Source organism: Hyperolius riggenbachi, chromosome 5 (assembly GCF_040937935.1).
Source record: "Hyperolius riggenbachi isolate aHypRig1 chromosome 5, aHypRig1.pri, whole genome shotgun sequence".
Lineage (NCBI taxonomy): Eukaryota > Metazoa > Chordata > Amphibia > Anura > Hyperoliidae > Hyperolius > Hyperolius riggenbachi.
This window is the reverse complement of record NC_090650.1, coordinates 227,273,102-227,293,742: the sequence shown is the minus strand read 5'-3', so window position 1 is coordinate 227,293,742 and position 20,641 is coordinate 227,273,102. Positions and strand designations below refer to the sequence as shown.

Sequence of the window (20,641 nt, the reverse complement as noted above, 5' to 3'; positions counted from 1 at the left end):
AAAATACACCCCGAAACACATTATACTACTTCTCCTGAGTACTGCGATACCACATGTGTGACCCCTTTTTGCAGCCTAGGTGCGCTAAGGGGGCCAAAGTCCTATGAGCACCTTTAGGCTTTACAGGGGTGCTTACAATTTAGCACCCCCCAAAATGCCAAGACAGGAAACACACCCCACAAATGACCCCATTTTGGAAAGTAGATACGCCAAAGTATTCAGAGAGGGGCATGGTGAGTCTGTGGCAGATTTCATTTTTTTTTTGGTCACAAGTTAGCAGAAATGGAAACTTTTTTTTTTTTTGTCACAAAGTGCCATTTTCCACTAAATTGTGACAAAAAATAAAATCTTCTATGAACTCGCCATTCATCTTAGTGAATACTTTGGGGATGTCTTCTTTCCAAAATGGGGTCATTTGGGGGGTATTTATACTATCCAGGAATTCTAGCACCTCATGAAACATGACAGGTGCTCAGAAGAGTCAGAGACGCTGCAAAATGGGAAAATTCACTTTTGGCACCATAGTTTGTAAACGCTATAACTTTTACCCAAACCAATAAATATACACTGAATGTTTTTGTTTTTTTATCAAAGACATGTAGCACAATAAATTTGGACAAAAATGTATATAGAAATTTTACTTTATTTGAAAAATGTCAGCACAGAAAGTTAAAGTTTTTTTTTTTTTTCAAAATTCATGTCTTTTTTGATGAATATAATAAAAACTAAAAATCGCAGCAGCAATCAAATAGCACCAAAAGAAAGCTGTATTAGTGACAAGAAAAGTAGGTAAAATTCATTTAGATAGTCGGTTGTATGACCGAGCAATAAACCGTTAAAGCTGCAGTGGTCTGAATGGAAAAAAGGCTCTGGTCCTTGAGGGGGGAAAAGACTGCGGTCCTCAAGTGGTTAAAGGATACCCGAACGGACATGTGACATGATGAGATAGACATGTGTATGTACAGTGCCTAGCACACAAATAACTATGCTGTGTTCCCTTTTTTCTTTCTCTGCCTGAAAGAGTTAAATATCAGGTATGTAAGTGGCTGACTCAGTCCTGACTCAGACAGGAAGTGACTACAGTGTGACCCTCACTGAAAAGAAATTCCCCTTTTTACCTCTTTCTTGCTCTCAGAAGCCATTTTCTGCTAGGAAAGTGTTTTATAGTTGGAATGTCTCATCAGTAAGGGTCGCACTGTAGTCGCTTCTTGTCTGAGTCAGGACTGAGTCAGCCATTTACATACCTGATACTCTTTCAGGCAGAGAAAGAAAAAAGGGAACACAGCACAGTTATTTGTGTGCAAGGCACTGTACATACACATATCTATCTCATCATGTCACATGTCCGTTCGGGTATCCTTCAATTTACTGTATATGGTATAAAATGCTCACATCCGGAGAGCAAACAGAGATGCCCACACATGCATATTTGAGCACTGCCAGATTCAGTGATATTAGCGCATTCCACATTAAACTGCTCTTCAAAACAGAGCCTTCACAGTAGACTGGAGTTTTAAAGTGAAAAGAGCACAATTTTTAGCACCCATTGCATCTCAATAGCACATTAACCACTTGAGGACCACAGTCCTTCTACCCCTTAAGGACCAGATCCTTTTTCTCCATTCAGACCACTGCAGCTTTCACGGTTTATTGCTCGGTCATACAACCTACCACCTAAATGAATTTTACCTCCTTTTCTTCTCACTAATACAGCTTTCTTTTGGTGCTATTTGATTGCTGCTGCGAGTTTTAGTTTTTATTCAAAAAGACATGAATTTTGTCAAAAAAAAAATGACTTTTTTAACTTTCTGTGCTGACATTTTTCAAATAAAGTAAAATTTCCTATACATTTGAGTGCAAAAATTATTCTGCTACATGTCTTGGTGAGTTCAGAGAAGATTTTTTTTTTTGTCACAAGTTAGCGGAAATTGATTTTAATTTTTTTTTTTTTTCACAAAGTGTCATTTTCCGCTAACTTGTGACAAAAAATAAATTCTATGAACTCGTCATACACCTAACAGAATACATTGGGGTGTCTTTTTTCTAAAATGGGGTCAGTTTGTGGGGTTCCTATACCGCCCTGGCATTTTAGGGGCCCAAAACCGTGAGTAGTCTGGAAACCAAATGTCTCAAAATGACTGTTCAGGGGTATAAGCATCTGAAAATTTTGATGACAGGTGGTCTATGAGGGGGCGAATTTTGTGGAACCGGTCATAAGCAGGGTGACAGATGACAGGTTGTATTGGGCCTGATCTGATGGATAGGAGTGCTAGGGGGTGACAGGAGGTGATTGATGGGTGTCTCTGGGGGTGGTTAGAGGGGAAAATAGATGCAATCAATGCACTGGGGAGGTGATCGGAAGGGGGTCTGAGGGGGATCTGAGGGTTTGGCCGAGTGATCAGGAGCCCACACGGGGCAAATTAGGGCCTGATCTGATGGGTAGGTGTGCTAGGGGGTGACAGGAGGTGATTGATGGGTGTCTCAAGGTGTGATTAGAGGGGGGAATAGATGCAAGCAATGCACTGGCGAGGTGATCAGGGCTGGGGTCTGAGGGCGTTCTGAGGTTATGGGTGGGTGATTGATGGGTAATTAGTGGGTGTTTAGAGGAGACAATAGATGTAAACACTGCGCTTGGGTGGTGATCTGATGTCGGATCTGCGGGCGATCTATTGATGTGGGTGGGTGATCAGATTGCCCGCAAGGGGCAGGTTAGGGGCTGATTGATGGGTGGCAGTGACAGGGGGTGATTGATGGGTGATCAGTGGGTTATTACAGGGAAGGACAAATGTAACTAATGCCCTGGCGAATTGATAAGGGGGGGGGGGGTCTGAGGGCAATCTGAGCGTGTAGGCGGGTGATTGGGTGCCCGCAAGGGGCAGATTAGGGTCTGATCTGATGGGCAACAGTGACAGGTGGTGATAGGGGGTGATTGATGGGTAATTAGTGGGTGTTTAGAGGAGACAATAGATGTAAACACTGCGCTTGGGTGGTGATCTGATGTCGGATCTGCGGGCGATCTATTGGTGTGGGTGATCAGATTGCCCGCAAGGGGCAGGTTAGGGGGTGATTGATGGGTGGCAGTGACAGGGGGTGATTGATGGGTGATTGACAGGTGATCAGGGGGGATAGATGCATACAGTACACAGGGGGGGGGTCTGGGGGGGGGGGTGTCTGGGGAGAATCTGAGGGGTGGGGGGGTGATCAGGAGGGGGCAGGGGGGGGGGGGGGGGTAAAAAAAATAGCGTTGACAGATAGTGGCAGGGAGTGATTGATGGGTGATTAGGGGGGTGATTGGGTGCAAACAGGGGTCTGGGGGGTGGGCAGGGGGGGGGTCTGAGGGGTGCTGTGGGTGATCTGGGGCAGGGGGGGAGAAATCAGTGTGCTTGGGTGCGACATAGGGTGGCTGCAGCCTGCCCTGGTGGTCCCTCGGACACTGGGACCACCAGGGCAGGAGGCAGCCTGTATAATACACTTTGTAAACATTACAAAGTGTATTATACACTTTGTATGCGGCGATCGTCGGGTTAACATCCCGCCGGCACTTCCGTATGGCCGGCGGGATGTTGCGGCGGGTGAGCGGAGACAGGCGCCGGCGGAGGATCGCGTCACGGATGACGCGATCGCTCCGCCCATGCCCCTACAAGGACCGCCGCCATTTGTCAATATGGCGGTCCTTGCGGGGTCCACTTGACGGCCGCCAATTGTCAATACGGAGGTCGGGAAGTGGTTAAAGCACAAACAAACAAGCAGCACAAGACGCAGTGGTCGGAAACTTACTGTGCAGATAAGCAACACATTTTGCTTGATTCCCATTGAATCAGAAGATCTTTTCTCAAACCTCTGTTTCCACCTTTTCTCTCTTTTTTAACACCCTTAGGTAAACTCACAAATGGATGTTAATTGCCAACAGCTCCAGGCTGGAGGTAAAATGCCAAGCATCTCACTTGTTTTACCACCTGTTATTTGTGAATTGACATTTATGAGGCATTAACTTCAGAAGTCAGTAAATTTTGTTTTCCATGTGGTAACAGCGTTTGTGAATTGACATTTTACAAAATGTTTTTTGTTTTACCGCATGCGGTAGGTAATGCTTTATGAGTTAAGCCCAATCAAAGCCACTGTGAAAGGAAAGAAGATAATAGAAAACCCTCCCACTCTCCCTTTGATAAAGGGATGAGGGGATGCCTTAATTCCTATTGGCTGCTAGGGGCAGGTTCTATATGGTCTAATCCCATGGTGTGGATACCTAGGAACACTACAATGGATGGAAAAAAAGACATAAGCAACCTCCTTCCAACAAATTCACCTGATGGTGAAAGTCTGCCTCATATATGTGAAGAATTTACCTTATGCAAATCAACAAGATTTGCTATGAATTTGACCTTGTGAATTTTGCATGCTCATCCCCCAATTTGCAAGTGTGCCTTTAAAATGATTCCGTTCTTCTACGTAAGGGTTGGCCACACCAAATATTAATTTGATTTTTGTTCTTTTATTTTGCGCAGTTAATTGATAAAACTTAAGGTGCCCATACACTGGCAGATGGTCATCAGATTTGACCATTAGATTCCTCTCTGATCGAATCTCATCAGAGAGGGATCTATTGCTGCCAGGGTAGTGCAAACAAATTTCCAATAGATTTCAGAATGTAATTTTGTACAACTCGCTATGAACATACATTACTCGATTACTCACCATGGGGCCCATAATGAATAATCGAGTAATGTATGTTCATAGCATTTTTTTTTTTTTACAAATGTCTAAAACCGTACAAGGGTCACAAAGCCTGAAACTAAAAGGCGATGTGAAAAAGCTAGTGATGACCCAACAATGTTTGTTAAACGCCCCACATTGATGTAACTGCTGACCATAAGAGGAACTAAGATAATAGGTTACTGGAACACAACACAACCATAAATATATTCTCTTTAAATCATCACAAAGCTTTTACACACAAATATTAGAATGAACCTGTATGTCGAGCGACATAATTCTAAGATGTATTTTTATCATTAATGTTACAGTTGTGAATAGAGGGAGGCCTTAACCTGAGCATTTGTCTCACTGTGACCAAATATTCATCTCAGCAACGTGGCAGGATGGAGGGCAAGATTATAGATCAGTCAAAAGTATTAGAATGTGCTACAAACAATCACAAAATGCAACAGACTAAGATATCTGAGGTACATACTTGGCCATTACACGCCTTACGTTAAAGGCATACAAGGCAGGATTCTTCTTTTCTTCTTCAGATGGAGTATATATTGGAAGAAACTACACAATAAAAAAAAGACAATACACATGAATATTCCTCACACCAAAAGTACGTTTCTATTATTCTGCATCCTGCTTAGTCTGAGTTCAGCAATAAATGTTAAATCATGCCACCCCATTGTCATGCTATTTCCCATGCTGTCATGGCCTATTTCTTCCTACATTTTCTTCCCAACACTGCAAAGAGGCCTCTTGAGCGTGTCCCAGTGGCTGCAGCTCTTGAGCGCTTTGAGTCCAACAGGAGAAAAGCCCTATACAAATATGATTATTGGGATTAAACCAATAGCAGGATTACAGGATGGTACTGCAAAGTATTTGATATTCTAAAAGCAAGACAGTCACTCTTGGCTTTGAATGACTTTACCAAGGTACCAGATAAGGAATAGACAGTTACAGTGCAAATAGGAAAGCTTAGGGTGAGGGTTGTCTAACGTATGTCCAGTCACAGAACTCGAACAATTCAATCAGGCTGAAATGAAATAGATTGCCAATATCGTTTTCATTAAAATCTTGAAATTTTTGTCTGAAAACTGATGTATCCATATAGGACCCTGTTCTGCCTGACCATGGTTCCTGTATGAATGCTCTATCAAGGGCCTTTTCTGACCGATTTGGGTCCCTGGACAACAACCTGTGCCCCCCACTCCCTTCCTGACATACAGTTTCTATAACGAGAGGAAAGCAGAGGATGATTACAATTTAATTCCCCAAATTACTCAAGGAATACAACACAGGGGACACTAGAAAGCTGCAAGACTTCAAAGGGCCCTGCAGAAGCTGTAATATATGGTGCATTGCAGTCAGTCTGAAAGAGACTTTAAATAATTTAGAGGGCACATTATTGCATCATGTACACTAGAGGGTATACATACAATGCCTTTGCCTGTAGGACCTGTGCCCAGATTTTTGTTATCTATTTAGGCTTGCTTTAAAATGAGGGGAGACGAATTTAATACTCAACAGTAGCTAACATCTGGAAATATGCCTGAAGAAGGGGACTAGATTCCAGAAAGCTTGCATAATTTAACTCTATCAGTCAGCCATTAAAAGGTATTACTTTTACAAAACGTTGATACATACTTAATAGTACAATCCATACAAATCAAAGGACTCCTTACCTCAATTTCTACATAGTTGTGAAACTGACATAATGTAAGCCAAAGTATTTTCATTCTAGAACAGAGAAAATGAAATGTAGAATTTAGAGCATCCAAGGACAAGTCTTCAATTCCCATGAATGTCACTGGAGTTCATGTGGTAAGCTAACCAAGCACTATTAGATCAGGTAATAATCAAGGGTATCTTAAGGAGTGTACACATGCACAATTACTGTTGCGTGCAGAGATCAGGACTCAATTCCTCAGGTGATAATTATTGCTCTACAGAGAGGCAGGGGCGTAACTAGGGTGCATGTGGCCCCCACTATGAAAACAGTGGGGGACCATGCTTAAAAACTGCCCCCACTAAGTGTGTCCTGCCTCTGTGACCCCGTGCGCCCCTTAACCCCCTTGGCGGTATGAAAAATACCGCCAGGGGGCAGCGCAGCAGTTTTTTTTTTAATTTTTTTATTTTTAAATCATGTAGCGAGCCCATTTGTGGATAATGGCTCTCACTGTGGTTCGCTGGCGTCCCAAAGCTTTAGAGATGGCTTTATAACCTTTACCAGACTGATAGATCTCAATTACTTTTGTTCTCATTTGTTCCTGAATTTCTTTGGATCTTGGCCTGATGTCTAGCTTTTGAGGTGCTTTTGGTCTACTTCTGTGTCAGATAGCTCCTATTTAAGGGATTTCTTGATTAAAACAGGTGTGGCAGTAATCAGGCCTGGGGGTGACTACAGAAATTGAACTCAGGTGTGATAAACCACAGTTAAGTTATTTTTTAACAAGGGGGGGGCAATCACTTTTCACACAGGGCCATGTAGATTTGGAGTTTTTTTCTCACTAAATAAAAACCATAATTTAAAACTGCATTTTGTGTCCACCATGCCATCCTATCTATATGTAGAATTTGATGATGCATATAGATGGGGCAACAATATTTACTAGTCATAAGAGTGTGCTATGTTCACTGGCTGTGCTTTACTTTTATTCTATCAAAATGCAACGCTCGCAAAGTAAACCAAACAGCACTTACGCTCCAGGGCCTTGCCATGTCCAGGTTATTGTATCCTACAAAACAAACAAAACATTAAATTAAAATCTTCGCCATTGTCAGCACAATCATTTAACAAGAAGTGAAAAAATGTATATATATATATATATATATATATATACACACACACACATCCTGGAAAAGTCCATTGTAACAGGATGCAGGGGTGTGAGACCTAAGCATATAATGGCTTGCTGTGTGTTTACAGATCAGTGTTTGAACATCTAGAAGATGAACCGAGAAAAAGGCAAAAGATTCCCTTTCCAAGGACAAAGACTATAGATCTGGATTTAGGTTGTTTGTACTGTGTACAACACAACAACAATTCCCCACAATGTAAGGGGTTTTCATGAGCCACCTAATGTGACAGTTCTCTTCTTAACACAAGGGAAAGGTTCTGGCTTCCTTTCTGCAGCTATTGCTTTTGTAAACAAGATGCATTACTGTCAAGGGATTTATCCATTCCCAAAAGCCAAATGACTATTTATTTGCTGCCATGAGCTGTGGCTCTGAGACAAGTGTGATTTAAATCTGGACCACCTTCCCAGATGGTGCTCACTACATGTAATCAATACCTACTATACCATGCAGGCTTCAGGCACCTACTTATCCTATACGCCGTTTATTATATAGGCTGATGGTTAGTCTTACTCAAAAAATAAACACCGAACAACAATTAATCATGTATTCTTCATATGTGCGTCATAACAAATATTTAATTGGCTTTTGGGAAAAAGAAATATTCAATATTGGTCACATGACCATTATACAAAAGAAATGAAAAGGTTAAAATGACTTGCGATTTCTGGACTGAGCAGCACCTTTGTGCTTGTGACACATTTAGATTCACGTGCAAGTTCTTGAAACAATGAACACTATTGTTTTAATTTGTTTATCTAGTCTATGACAGCTACACTGGACAAATATTTGCAAGACTGACTAAAACAGCAATAAGGATAGGAATGCCTAAACCATGCTCTGCACGTCGGTCTTTTCCATATTTATAGGTCTTGTCATTTGTAGCGTTTGAGATTTCTGACAGCAATGCACGAATGCAAAGGCAAGACATAGTGAAGGAACAGACAAGAGTGCATTATTTATATGTATGCAAGGCTACCTACCATTTTATTTGGGTATCTCAAAACAACTGGCTGGACGGGTACAGCAGGGATAAACGCACCTTAAAAAAATATATATATAAAAACATTAGGTTGTCAATGAAAACAGAAAATCAACACAAATAGCAATATAGTACTAAATACACACAAGATTTGTAATCCCAAAAACCTAAAGCAAATGTTAATAAACATTGAGGTACACAGGAATATTTAGCATTGGAGGATGATAGCTAGTTTTACAATTAATTCTGCATGAGCTTAAAGTAACCCTGAACAAATCTTACAAAACTGATTTATAAAAAGGAGCCTTACATACTGAACTGCAAGGTAAGCACACATCTCATAATAGAGCAGATTTATCAAAACCAATGCAAGGCAAATTGGAGCAGAATTGTTGCAAAATTTAAGCAGATAAAGATTGCGATTAGCTTCTATGAGCAACTGCTGCATTTCTGCACCCGATTTGCTCTAATTGTCCTTGCACTGCTTTTGCTAAATCTGCCGCAATATCAGCAATAGATTCCATGTTAGAATCCATGTAAACGTTTAATGTTATGAAGATCTCCAACAGTAGCATTTAGAAAAGATATTACAAGCAGAAGCAGAGTGTGAGTGATTGCATAGCTTTGTACCACATCAGGTGGTACAAAGCTAGCAACTGCAATGTAGCAATCTGCATTAGGGTACGTTCACATCATGACATGCAGATGGCTGTGCGATCGGAATGCAACGCGTAAGAAGGCACGCCATCTGCGCCGCTACGTGCTGCTCTGCTGATCCCATTAATTGCAGTGCTTGCGGGCAAACTGCATGCAGCAGTATGCAAGTGCATCATAGCGCATCGTACTGCTGTGCAGCTCCTATGATGTGAACGGCAGAAGGGCTGTCTATGCCCTTCTGCCATTATTACGTGCTTCCAAATGCACACGGAAGCGCGTCATGATGTGAACGAGGCCTTACACATGATTTCTGGGTGCATTAGACAGGATATGTGGGTGCCCACATTAAAATTGTAATATTTGAAAGAATAAAAATGTATGTTTTTTATTTTTCAATAATTTCTCACATCTGACTGAGGGCTCGTTTCCACTATTGCGTTGCGAAATCGCTGCGGCAAAATTCGCATGCGGATGCGAAAAATTTTCGTGCGAATTCGCGTGAAAATTCGCATGGATGACGATGTATGCGAATTTAACCATGGAAATGCCGGTGTGCTTTTTCCATTGATTTCATGCGAATTCGCATGAAAATTCGTATACCAAAACAGCATGCGAATTTCCTATTAAATACATTAGCGGCGATTCGCATGCATTGCACTCGCAGGCGAATTCTGCGGCTCTTTTGTGCGTTTTTTCACCGCTGGAAAAACTGCACCTCAGCAACGCTACAGTGGAAACAGGCCCATCCACTTGCATTACATGTGCGAATCCGCATGCGTTGGACGCATGCGGATTCGTGATAGTGGAAACGAGCCCTCACTCCGCATGTTGACTGGCACACACAAGGACAGTGCTGTGAAAAGTGTCTTTGGTGAACATCACACTGTCCAGTCTCCACACATGTGGTTGATGTACTGTATATGGCGATGCGGTTTTCCTAGTCACTTCTGTGGAGCCATGAGGGAGTGCAGCATTAGCTAGCCAATGGTCATACTGTCTTCACATGAAGGGCTAGACCCTCCTGGCAAGGGATGAGAGAACCACTGCACCAGCAAGAAGTGAAAAATATTCTAGCTTTGCAGAAGTGATTGTTTGGCTACCATGCCACCAAAGAGCAACCTTGTTTTCAAACCCTGAGGCTGGTTCCACAATGCAAACCAACATTGGCATTAAATAAGCTTCAGGGATTTGCGCGTTAATACGCGGTAATCCCCGTTCTGGCATCAGGCCAAGTAGGAAGTGAAGCTCTCTAGCGCTCACTTCCTGCAGCCGAAAAGATAAACTGAAGTGTATTGACTAAATACGCTTTCGCGCATGCCCGCAGCAATGCTACTGCGTCATAGACTTACATGACTTCCGGTCTGCCGCAAGTTGCCGCACAGGTTGACCAGTAACCTAGGTATGCGCTCGCATCGGGTATGCGCTAAAAATGTCACTTCCATCGCATCACGTCGATATGAAAGGCCCCATAGACTTTCATTGGTTTAGTGTAGGCCTGTGGTAAAAACAGGCCAACGCAACGCCACAGTGTGAAAGGGGCCTCAAACGGTCATAAGTGTGAGTCAAGACACTGGCACTGAACGAGTAATTATATAATTTACTGCAAGCATGAAGTGAGAGATTATATGGAAAAGTCTATATGGATGACAATAGTTTGTGGTTCACTGATTTCACACCTTCATTAACACCACATAGTTTTCAATGCATGGACAACTCCCACTTCTCATTCATCAGCGGCAGACATTCTGCTAAACAGATTTATGACTGTAGGTCACAGCAAGTGCAACACAGTATCACCTTCAAGCCAAGATATTTGATTTTATAAAGAGGATTACTTTTATGACGACTCAGGACTCGTGCACGGCGAAGCTCAGCTTATCTACTCAGCAGTTCCAACCCATGGGATGCAAATGAGAAAATTACTATATGTTCCGTGGTAACAGACCACTAACTTGTTGGGTAAGCCTTAACTTTGTCTTCTACCTCCATGACAATGGTGGCAACATACCACAGCACTGACATAGGAGATAAATAAAACTGAAGCAGGGCTTGTATAAATGCGTGTCTGATCAGTGTCTTTGAACTTTGGTCAGAACACACATGTAAAGTATGACTATGATCTACATTGTGGCTACAACTTCCCAGTAACTAACAGCCAATTGGTAGGCTGCTGACACTAGGTAAGCACAGCTACAGTGAGGATCTAAGTCAGTCCCACTCTCCATGGCATGCTTCTTGTTGATCGGACATGAGCACCTGTAAGCTTAGTGTTTTACCATTGTAAAAAGCATCTTTGTAACATACTTTTCTATGCATAATATTCCATAGAATGTCTAAAAAAGTTGCAAAATCAAATATAGTCTATTGTCATTAACCTAGTCCAAATCGCTGTGCGATACCTTACAGTGTCTAACACAGCCAGCAAGCAATTTGAAGCTTTTTTTTTCTTCTCCCTTGCTCTGCTAGCAAACAGCTGGCAGCTTTAATTACAACCCCTTCCAATCACAGAGGTGTGAAAAGCTTTCTCCTAAAGGTACATACTGTACACACGTCAGATTTTTCCAAGCGGCCAGTCGTTTGGACGTTAAATCGGACAGGTGTACAAATGGTCATTCAGCTGATAAGACTGGATTTGACCGAATCCGACAAAACCAGCGTTATCAGCTGAACGACCGTTTGTACACATGTCCAATTTGGTGTCCAAACGACCGGTCGCTCAGACGTTCCAAACGACGGCTCATTTGGAAAAATCCGACGTGTGTACACACCTCTAGACCACCATAGAGGGTTAATAACCCCATCCATCAGATCAGATTGACAAAACCTCAAACTGCAGCTTAGAGCAGACAGGCCAGAACCGACCCAGCAGGTATATCGACACTTAGCTTCCCCTGTTCTGGCTTCAAAGGAAACAGGACCGATCCTTAGCACATTGGAATGCTCACAAGAGTTCAGCCAAACTACAAAACTATATTTAATAATGGGCATAATTTTACAATATGTCAAGTTTTAGGAAGATACTAAAGGAACAATCTCTTCAGGCATCATTAATTATACTCTAACACACATGCCGGGAAACTTCCAGAATAATAGGACCCAAGATCACATAGTCATACAGGTTTACAGTACCACTGTAGGGCTACGCCGGTCACACCCCTCATATTTGATATCGCTGTGCTTGATAAATCATGACAGACCCAAAAATGTTAGAGTTATTCTAACATGTAGGGTTTTTGAGATAGAGTATATTCTATAGTTAAGACATTTTCTGTCTCACTGAGAAGGGGGGTGGCTCATCTCAGGTTGTTTGATCATTTGTTGTCGAATACCGTCCGACAAGCCATGTGGACTATGGCAAATGGCCATCTTAGACTTTCCAGACAAATACTTTCAATTACTGCCCAGACTTTCAATTGCCTCATGGACTTTCCGATAATGGTATCTTAAACTGTATTATAGACATTCTATTTCATTTTTCATCTCTACCCATTTCTATAACTCCCTGTCTGTTCTGAATGACAGGTATATTTACCTGTCGGTTATAAAGTACATTTTTGGGTATAGTTTTAGAATAAAACTAACGATTGAATCATTTCAGTCTTGCACCTGTTTCTGCCTATGTGATCGCTGCTTATAACTCTGCCTCAGAAGAGACACACTACCGAATTCTTATTTTATAAATTATGGATTCGCTAGCTAGGTTGTAAAGTAACTGTTCCTTCCTTTTAGGAGTAGCTAGGTGGAGTCTGAACGCTCCCCATTTAATCTGGGCAGTGGTGGCAGCATTACCATCGATTTCCAGCGTAAAACTGATATTTTTTATTTTACCGATTGTACATACAATCGCGATTGTATCATGTATGGGCCCACCAATCAATCTTAAATGTTTACTACGCTCACAGTGAAATCACCTCCAGAAGTCTCTAGTGAATGAGACCTGCATGGCAACTGTGGCCTAGTAAGACAGAATTGGCAGGAGGATGTCACAGGAACCAATTAACTTATCTGTGTGGTTTGGGATACGGAGGAAATTAGGAGTGCCCAGAGGAAACCCTGGCCAACATGGAAAAATATACGAACTCCATGCAGATGTCATCGATGTGAACCTGGGACTCCAGCACTGCAAGGCAAGAGTGCTATCCATTATCCCACCATCATTTTTTTTGTGTGTGAATTTCCATGAAAAAAACTGTCTGAACCTTAGCTGTAAATGCATGCACAAGCCCTTAGGTCGGTCACTGTTAGAATAAATAAATTATAGTAATAAGGTTTCAGTTTATGAAAAAGAAGCTCCAATCATAGCTAAATACTGTATGTAGATTATCCAATGGAACGGTGTATTCTGATTCCTGATTTGTATTTTTTATTTATGAAGAAACTTGGAGAGAGACCAGGTATTATCCATCCCCCTGAGGAGAGCTCTGAATGTGGGCCAAATTTTAGAGAAAATAAATAAATGACCAAAATAAAACATGAAATAAAAGTAATCCTCCGACAGGTAGAAGAACGATCCGCGTTTCATTGCCATGATTTTACAGTGTGTCCAATTGACTTGATTGACTTGTCTTATCATGGCAGATGGACTAAGGCTGGCTATATATGGTCAATTGTAGGCAGATAAGCCTAGTCGATCAATCCCTATGTGATTGGAACTCGATCAGCCACTCATCGATTCCTACCCTTCAATGCAAACTCAATTTCAATAGATTTCTGCAGAAACCTATGCAGGATAGATTAAACAGCAAGCATTGAATTACTTAAAGCAGTGCAACACTAAAGGCAGTCGGACCTCCACTACCCATGCACCGCCCCAATTGCATGGAGATTTTCCAACATGTTTCACGCTTTCACACTTTCGGGTCGATCTAATAAGTTACTGGCACATTCAATGAAAATGATAGAATCTGTCAGAAATCACTCAGGAAAATCAAAGCAAGTATGGCTAGCTAAAAAATGTTACAGCTGCTGTAGATAGAAGAGAGAATTCAGCTTGGTCTTTGGGGAATTTTTGAAATATTACATAGACTGTTATGCTGACCTGCCATAGTGAAAATTAAGGTCCCTTACTCTGTGGGGACAAGTGGAAATTTGTAAATGACTGCTTCATGTAGACCAAACAACGTGTCCTAATATGTTAACTATCCCCACACAGGCCACTGTGTAGGAATTAACATTTTTGCACAGCCAGACTTGAAAGGGTTAAGCTTGATGTTGAGCATGCATACATTTTCTTCTGATTAGGAATTAACAACATAACATTTCCAGCAGCTGATCTGCTGAACCAGTAACTTATCTGTGATTTGATTGACTCAACTGCTCTCCTGGGTAAAGCTACTTAACTTGTTAGGAGAATTTTTCCATCATCTTTAGTTCACATAACAATATTAAAGTTACAATTTGCTTCCATATTTTTCAATTCCAGATGGCATTAGCTGTTTAACGAAAATCTGTGTCTAGTGATAAACAAGTCAGTTGTGGAGTACATCACTAGAATAGAAAACTCCCCTGGCCTGTGATTCATGAGGCGTTCCAAGCTGTAATGATGTAACCAGAAGTTGGCTGGACGATATCCCTAGGCACTACTGGCATTGCAAAGAAACCATCTGCTATGTTGCAGGTTGACAGGAGGTCCCCCAAGCCAGCAGTGTATACAAAATTCATAAACCAAGAAAGTGAAACCTATTGCCAGTTTCTTCATTCACAGAGAAGGTGGTGAATTTTCTTCTTCCCCTACAGTAACCATTTTTGGCCTGACTAGAGTTTGTCTGAAAGGAGCTAAAGAGAAACGTAACCAAGAATTGAACGTCATCCCAATTAGTAGTTGATATCCACTTTCCCATGAGACATCTTTTCCTTTTCACAAACTGAACATCAGGTGGCTCTGTATGGCTGATATTCAGGTGAAATCCCTCCCACATTGTGATGTCAGGACCATGGTTCTGACACCACACTGTGGGAGACTTATTGCATTGTAGGAAATAACAGCTGTTTACAACTGCCAAAAAAGCAAGCAGCATCTCCTTCCATTGACATCACCTGCTCGCAGTAAAAATGTCACCAGAATGTAAATCAGGGAGAGGAAAAATTTTACAATGGGCAACCACTGACTAAATCACTTATACATAATTATTGTAAAAATGACGCACTTTTTTATTACATTATTTTCACTGGAGTTCCTCTTCATAGGGCTGCTTATTTGGTCAAGCCTGAAGCTTTTCTCATCTTCCAACATAAACTTCAGGCAGAAGCAGGAAGCTGCAGGACTTGCACTTCTTAACTCGTACTTTTCTTTTTCAAGTAAGCCTTCTACTGACATTTTCTCACAGGAGTGCATTTAAGAAGACGTTTACAGATAAACTACAGATATACTAGAGGCCATAAATGAAGATCTTCAGATCAGCCCTCAGCCACATCACCCACAGTCAGCAGTCTACCAGCACTGGCTTTTTTATACTATAGGGAAATTTGTGAGAATGATTTGAAGAACATCTACATTAAAAGAGTATTTACAGTATATGTGTGTGCAAGTTGGTGGACTGTTCATTTAGCTTGCCCTGCAAATTACAGACCAAGTGTCTTCCTCAGTGTGGTAAACATTTTGCACTATGCTGTTAAAAAGACGATACACAATATTGGTAAATACAGGTGTTAACAGTATGTGGACTAAAAAGGCTTTTAAAGCAAATCTGACCTATGGAGGAAGGAAAAAAAAAAAAAAAAAAAAAGGTACTGATGACTAACAAAATGTTGAGCCCAGTCCTTTAGCAGAAAGCAGAATGTGAAAAAGTCATAAAAGCTGCAGGTATAACTAGTATTATTCCCCTTGACTGCAGATTAAATGGCATTACTATAGCTTAATACATGTTTAGAATGCTATAGCTGTCACAAGTCCTACCTTTATTTTAAGATACATTTTTTTTGTAAGGGTGGGAACACACTAGGCAGAAACGCATATGAGTTTTCCACTATGTGCTATGGAAAACACATATGCGATTCTGCCTAGTGTGTTCCTACCCTAAGAGGGACACTTCATTATCATGCCTACTTTTTAATTCTTAAATATGGTCATAATAGGATTTGCTTCAGTGTCAAAACCAACAGAGCTTAAAAAAATCTAGTCAACACAAGGCTCATTTCCAAGTACGCTTCCTTTCTAAGCATTCAATATCCATATAACATAGCTGGCCATAGGCATTAGCTGTCAGGGAGATGTGCAAACAGCACTGAACATGCAGGCTTGTATTCTGTGATCCCGTATATCTATGTAAGCGGCAGGCAACACTTTTATATTGGGAGAATTAGGCCAGACAGATGGAGGTCAGATGTTGAGAGATGGGGCAACCTTATTAATTGGTTTGTGTTTTAATGAGTGGTGGCTAAGTGCTAAAGGTATTTATAGATATTTACTTAAAGTCATCAGTATGAAGTGTCTATGAATAAAACTCTTAAAGTAGGATTATACTCCCAAAACTAACATTTCAGTAACTACTCAAAGGTACATAAAAGAACATTTGAAAGCATTACCAAGAATTCCCTGTGTGTTAAATATGTTAAATTACAAAAGTGTGTTAATTTTCACGGCAGAGGGCAGTAGAAGTTTGAGCTTCTCCTGTCTTTGGCAAAGGCAAGAATCTCCCGTTCTTGTGTCTTATGGCCCATACTCACGGGCTACAATTGTCGCCGCAACCATGTGGCACGCGCGTGTTGCGGCGACAGGTCGCCCGTGAGCATGAGGCGCGCACCCCAAACTGTGGCTCGTCGCTGCTGTCGCCAGGCGATTGGCGGCGGTCAATCTTCGCCGCAACTATCGCTAGTCTGCGTGTGTATGCGGACTAGCGACAGCAACCAATAGACAATCCACGGCGCTTCCGACGAGGGGGAGGAACGTCGGCAACAGCTTCCATCGCTGCACTAATCCCTCTTCTGCGTGTGAACGCGGAGGGACCTGGCGACGAGCTGTCGCCGGCCTGTCGCACACACGCTCCCATGTGCTAGCGACAGGCCACAAAAGTGGCCCGTGAGTATGGGCCATTACTCTGCCCCCCTCCCTCTGCTGAATAGACACATCGCTCTGACAACAGCTAAATCACTTCAGCAGAGGGAAGACAAAAACACAGAGAGATTATTGCCTTTGCCGATGACAAGAAATAAGCAAGCTTCCACTGCACCCTGCAGTGAAAGCAAATGATTTTACATAGGGAATACTGGTACTTTTCAAATGTTCTTTTATGTAGTTACTGAAATTTTTGTTTGGGGAGTATAATCCCACATAAAAGTGTAAATTTACTCTTATTAATGCCCACGTTATGCCAAATTTTATACAGTATGTATTAAAGGGAACCTTAACTGAGAGGGATATGGAGGTTTCCTTTTAAACAATACCGGTTGCTTGTCAGCCCTGCTGATCTCTTTGACTGCAATAGTTTTTGAATCACACACTTGAAACAAGCATGCAGCTAATCCAGTCTGACTTCAGTAAGAGCACCTGATCTGCATGCTTGTTGAGGGGCTGTGGCTAAAAGTATTAGAGACACAGGATCAGCAGGAGAGTAAAGGCGCGTACACACGTCAGATAAAAGTCTTTAGAAAATGAAAGATCACAGACCAATTTTACCCCCTTTCATGTAGTATGAGAGACATTCTCTACACAGTCTATTCTGTGGAGCTGAACTCCCCATCAGATAAAAATCTTTGCAAGATGCTGCACACAAAGATTCTGTATACATTAAACAGATCAGTATCTGCAAAAGATCTGTTCCTGCAAAAGATCCATTCCTGCAAAATGCATTCATAGTCTATGATATCTGCAGATCCCATACACACCTTGTTTAATGGACATTCATCTGCAGATCAGACAATTATCTGCCGATCTGAAGATCCAACCTGGTGGATCTGATCTACAGATAATTGTCCGTTAAACAAGGTGTGTATGAGATCTGCAGATATCATAGACTATGAATGCGTTTTGCAGGAATGGATCTTTTACAGATACTGATCTTTTGCATGTGTACAGCGGTCTTTGTGTGCAGCATCTTGTAAAGATTTTTATCTGATGGGGAGTTCAGCTCCATAGAATAGACTGTGTAGAGTATGGCTCTTATACTACATGAAAGGGGGTAAAATTGGTCTGTGATCTTTCATTTTCCAAAGACTTTTATCTGACGTGTGTACCCACCTTAAGGCAACTGGTATTTTGTTAAAAGGAAAAATCCATATCATTCTCAGTTTAGGTTCCCTTTAAATAGAAAATAGAAAACAAATACATGGAATAAACTTTCAAAATATAAAAGTTCTTACTGAATATTGTATATACCAGAGGTGTCCACACTTTTTCGGCTTGTGAGCTAGTTTAAAAATTAGAAAGTCAAAGTGATCTACCTATGTACAATTTTAGGAGCACAATTGTGTGTACAGAATGGAAAATGTAGTGCGGCCGAGATCTACCATACTACCGGTAGATCACAATCTACACAATGGGCACCCCTGGTATATACTGTTGGTCCTCATGGCTTCCTCAGAGGCACACATATTCCTTCTATTCACCACATTCTCAGTCAGGTCTGAAGACAACACTCTATACAAGAGACTGTCCGGATCATCAGTCAGCAATGGGGAGTGTATTTAGTTCACAGAGCAGTCACTTCCCCACCTAAATGCTCATAAGACTTTAATTCTGCAAAACACTTTTATGCAATAATTTAAAACAATGGTCCATTAAATGTAGATAGAAAATGGTGCCTGAACTTTAAAAATTGAATACAACATATGCATAAACGAACCATTTTGTAATTTAAGGTCAGTAAAAGTCACCTTTCCATGTCAGTACTATCATCTATGTACTGTCATCTATGAATTAATAGACATGCACAGCATCAAATTGATACTTCCTTGCAGTCACAGCAACAGTCTACTGTTTCCTGTATAAATGTTCCTAGCTTAAAGTGAACCTAAAGCCGATAAAAAAAAATGAGATTAACTCACCTGGGGCCTCCCTCAGCCCCCTGCAGCCGATCGGTGCCCTCGCAGCTCCGCTCCGATGTCCCAGGACCCGCCGGTGAGCACTTCCGGTTTCGCCGTCACCGGCCGACAGGCATGGGAACGCGAGTGATTGTTCGCGTTCCCAGCCTGTATATCGCCCCCTATGCTGCTATTGCGGCCAGGAGGCCGCAATAGCAGCATAGGGGACGATATACAGGCTGGGAACGCAAACAATCACTCGCGTTCCCATGCCTGTCGGCCGGTGACGGCGAGTGACGGCGAAACCGGAAGTGCTCGCCGGCGGGTCCTGGGACATCGGAGCGGAGCTGCGAGGGCACCGATCGGCTGCAGGGGGCTGAGGGAGGCCCCAGGTGAGTTAATCTCATTTTTTTTTATCGGCTTTAGGTTCACTTTAACTGCTTGCAGTATGCGTTGGTTGAAATCTACGTCCTGCAGCTGGCTGCTCTGACAGGACGTATATTTCAACCTGTTCGCTGCTCCGATGATCGCGACGCTCTGCACCTGCCACAGGACCCTCTCTCTGTGAGCCCGTAAGGGGCTGCTTTCATTGGCTCCTGACCACGTGATTACTGTGAGCCAATAACCTAAATGGACAGGGTCAGGAGCCAATGAAAGCAACTCCTGACTGGCTCACAGAGCTCGTTCGTCATAGAGACGGCAGAGAGAGGGGCATGTGGTGGGTGCAGAGCGACACGATCATCGGTAACCGTGGGAGCGCATAGCGAGCAAGTTGAATTCTACATCCTGTCAGAGCTGCGCAGCCACCTGCAGGTCATAGATTTCAACCATTAGCGGGAGCCAATGAAAGTGGCTCCTGACTGGCACACAGAGCTCTGCCGTTTCTATGAGGGGCCTGCGGTGATGGGAGAGAGGTGGATATGTGCAACAATTTGTCGGGAGGCACCTTTTTGTGGTATTTATTTATTTTATTTATTTATTTGTTGTATTTATAAAGCGCCAACATATTACGCAGCGCTGGACATTAATTTAGGTTACAGACAATATTTAGGGGTGACAAACAGCAATATGACAATACAGGAATACAAGAAAACCAGATCACACAGCACAGTATGAGTACAAGGTAATGCTTAGTCAGTCACTGGATGGGAGCATGGAGTTAGGCAAGTTAGGTTCACTCAAATGCATAGCATGGGTGCACAGTAATAGAGGTGCATGATCAGGTAGGACACAAAAGGAGTGAGGACCCTGCCCAAAGGCTTACAATCTAGAGGGAGAGGTAGGGACACGAGAGGTAGGGGACCAGAGTTCGGCTGTGGGTTTAGAGCAATTGTGAGGGGTGGTAGGCAAGAGTGAAAAGGTGAGTTTTGAGGGCCTTCTTGAAGGTGTTGAAAAAGGGGGCTGCCCTAATGGGTGGAGGTAGGGAGTTCCATAGTGTCGGAGCGGCTCTTGAGAAATCTTGGAGGCGTGCATGGGACT

The 20,641-nt window shown here is 42.3% G+C and overlaps 1 protein-coding gene across 1 annotated transcript in view; it reads right to left on the bottom strand.

Moving 5' to 3' along the window:
- Window positions 1–20,641, bottom strand: part of LPCAT1 (lysophosphatidylcholine acyltransferase 1) — a 102,851-nt gene that overhangs the window by 31,888 nt on the left and 50,322 nt on the right. Inside the window, exons 5-8 of the mRNA XM_068236715.1 lie at window positions 8,550–8,608; window positions 7,411–7,445; window positions 6,393–6,447; window positions 5,192–5,274 (exon numbers count right to left, since the gene is read on the bottom strand). Of these exons, the coding sequence (XP_068092816.1) occupies window positions 5,192–5,274; window positions 6,393–6,447; window positions 7,411–7,445; window positions 8,550–8,608 (232 nt within the window). The remainder of the gene's footprint in view (window positions 1–5,191; window positions 5,275–6,392; window positions 6,448–7,410; window positions 7,446–8,549; window positions 8,609–20,641) is intronic.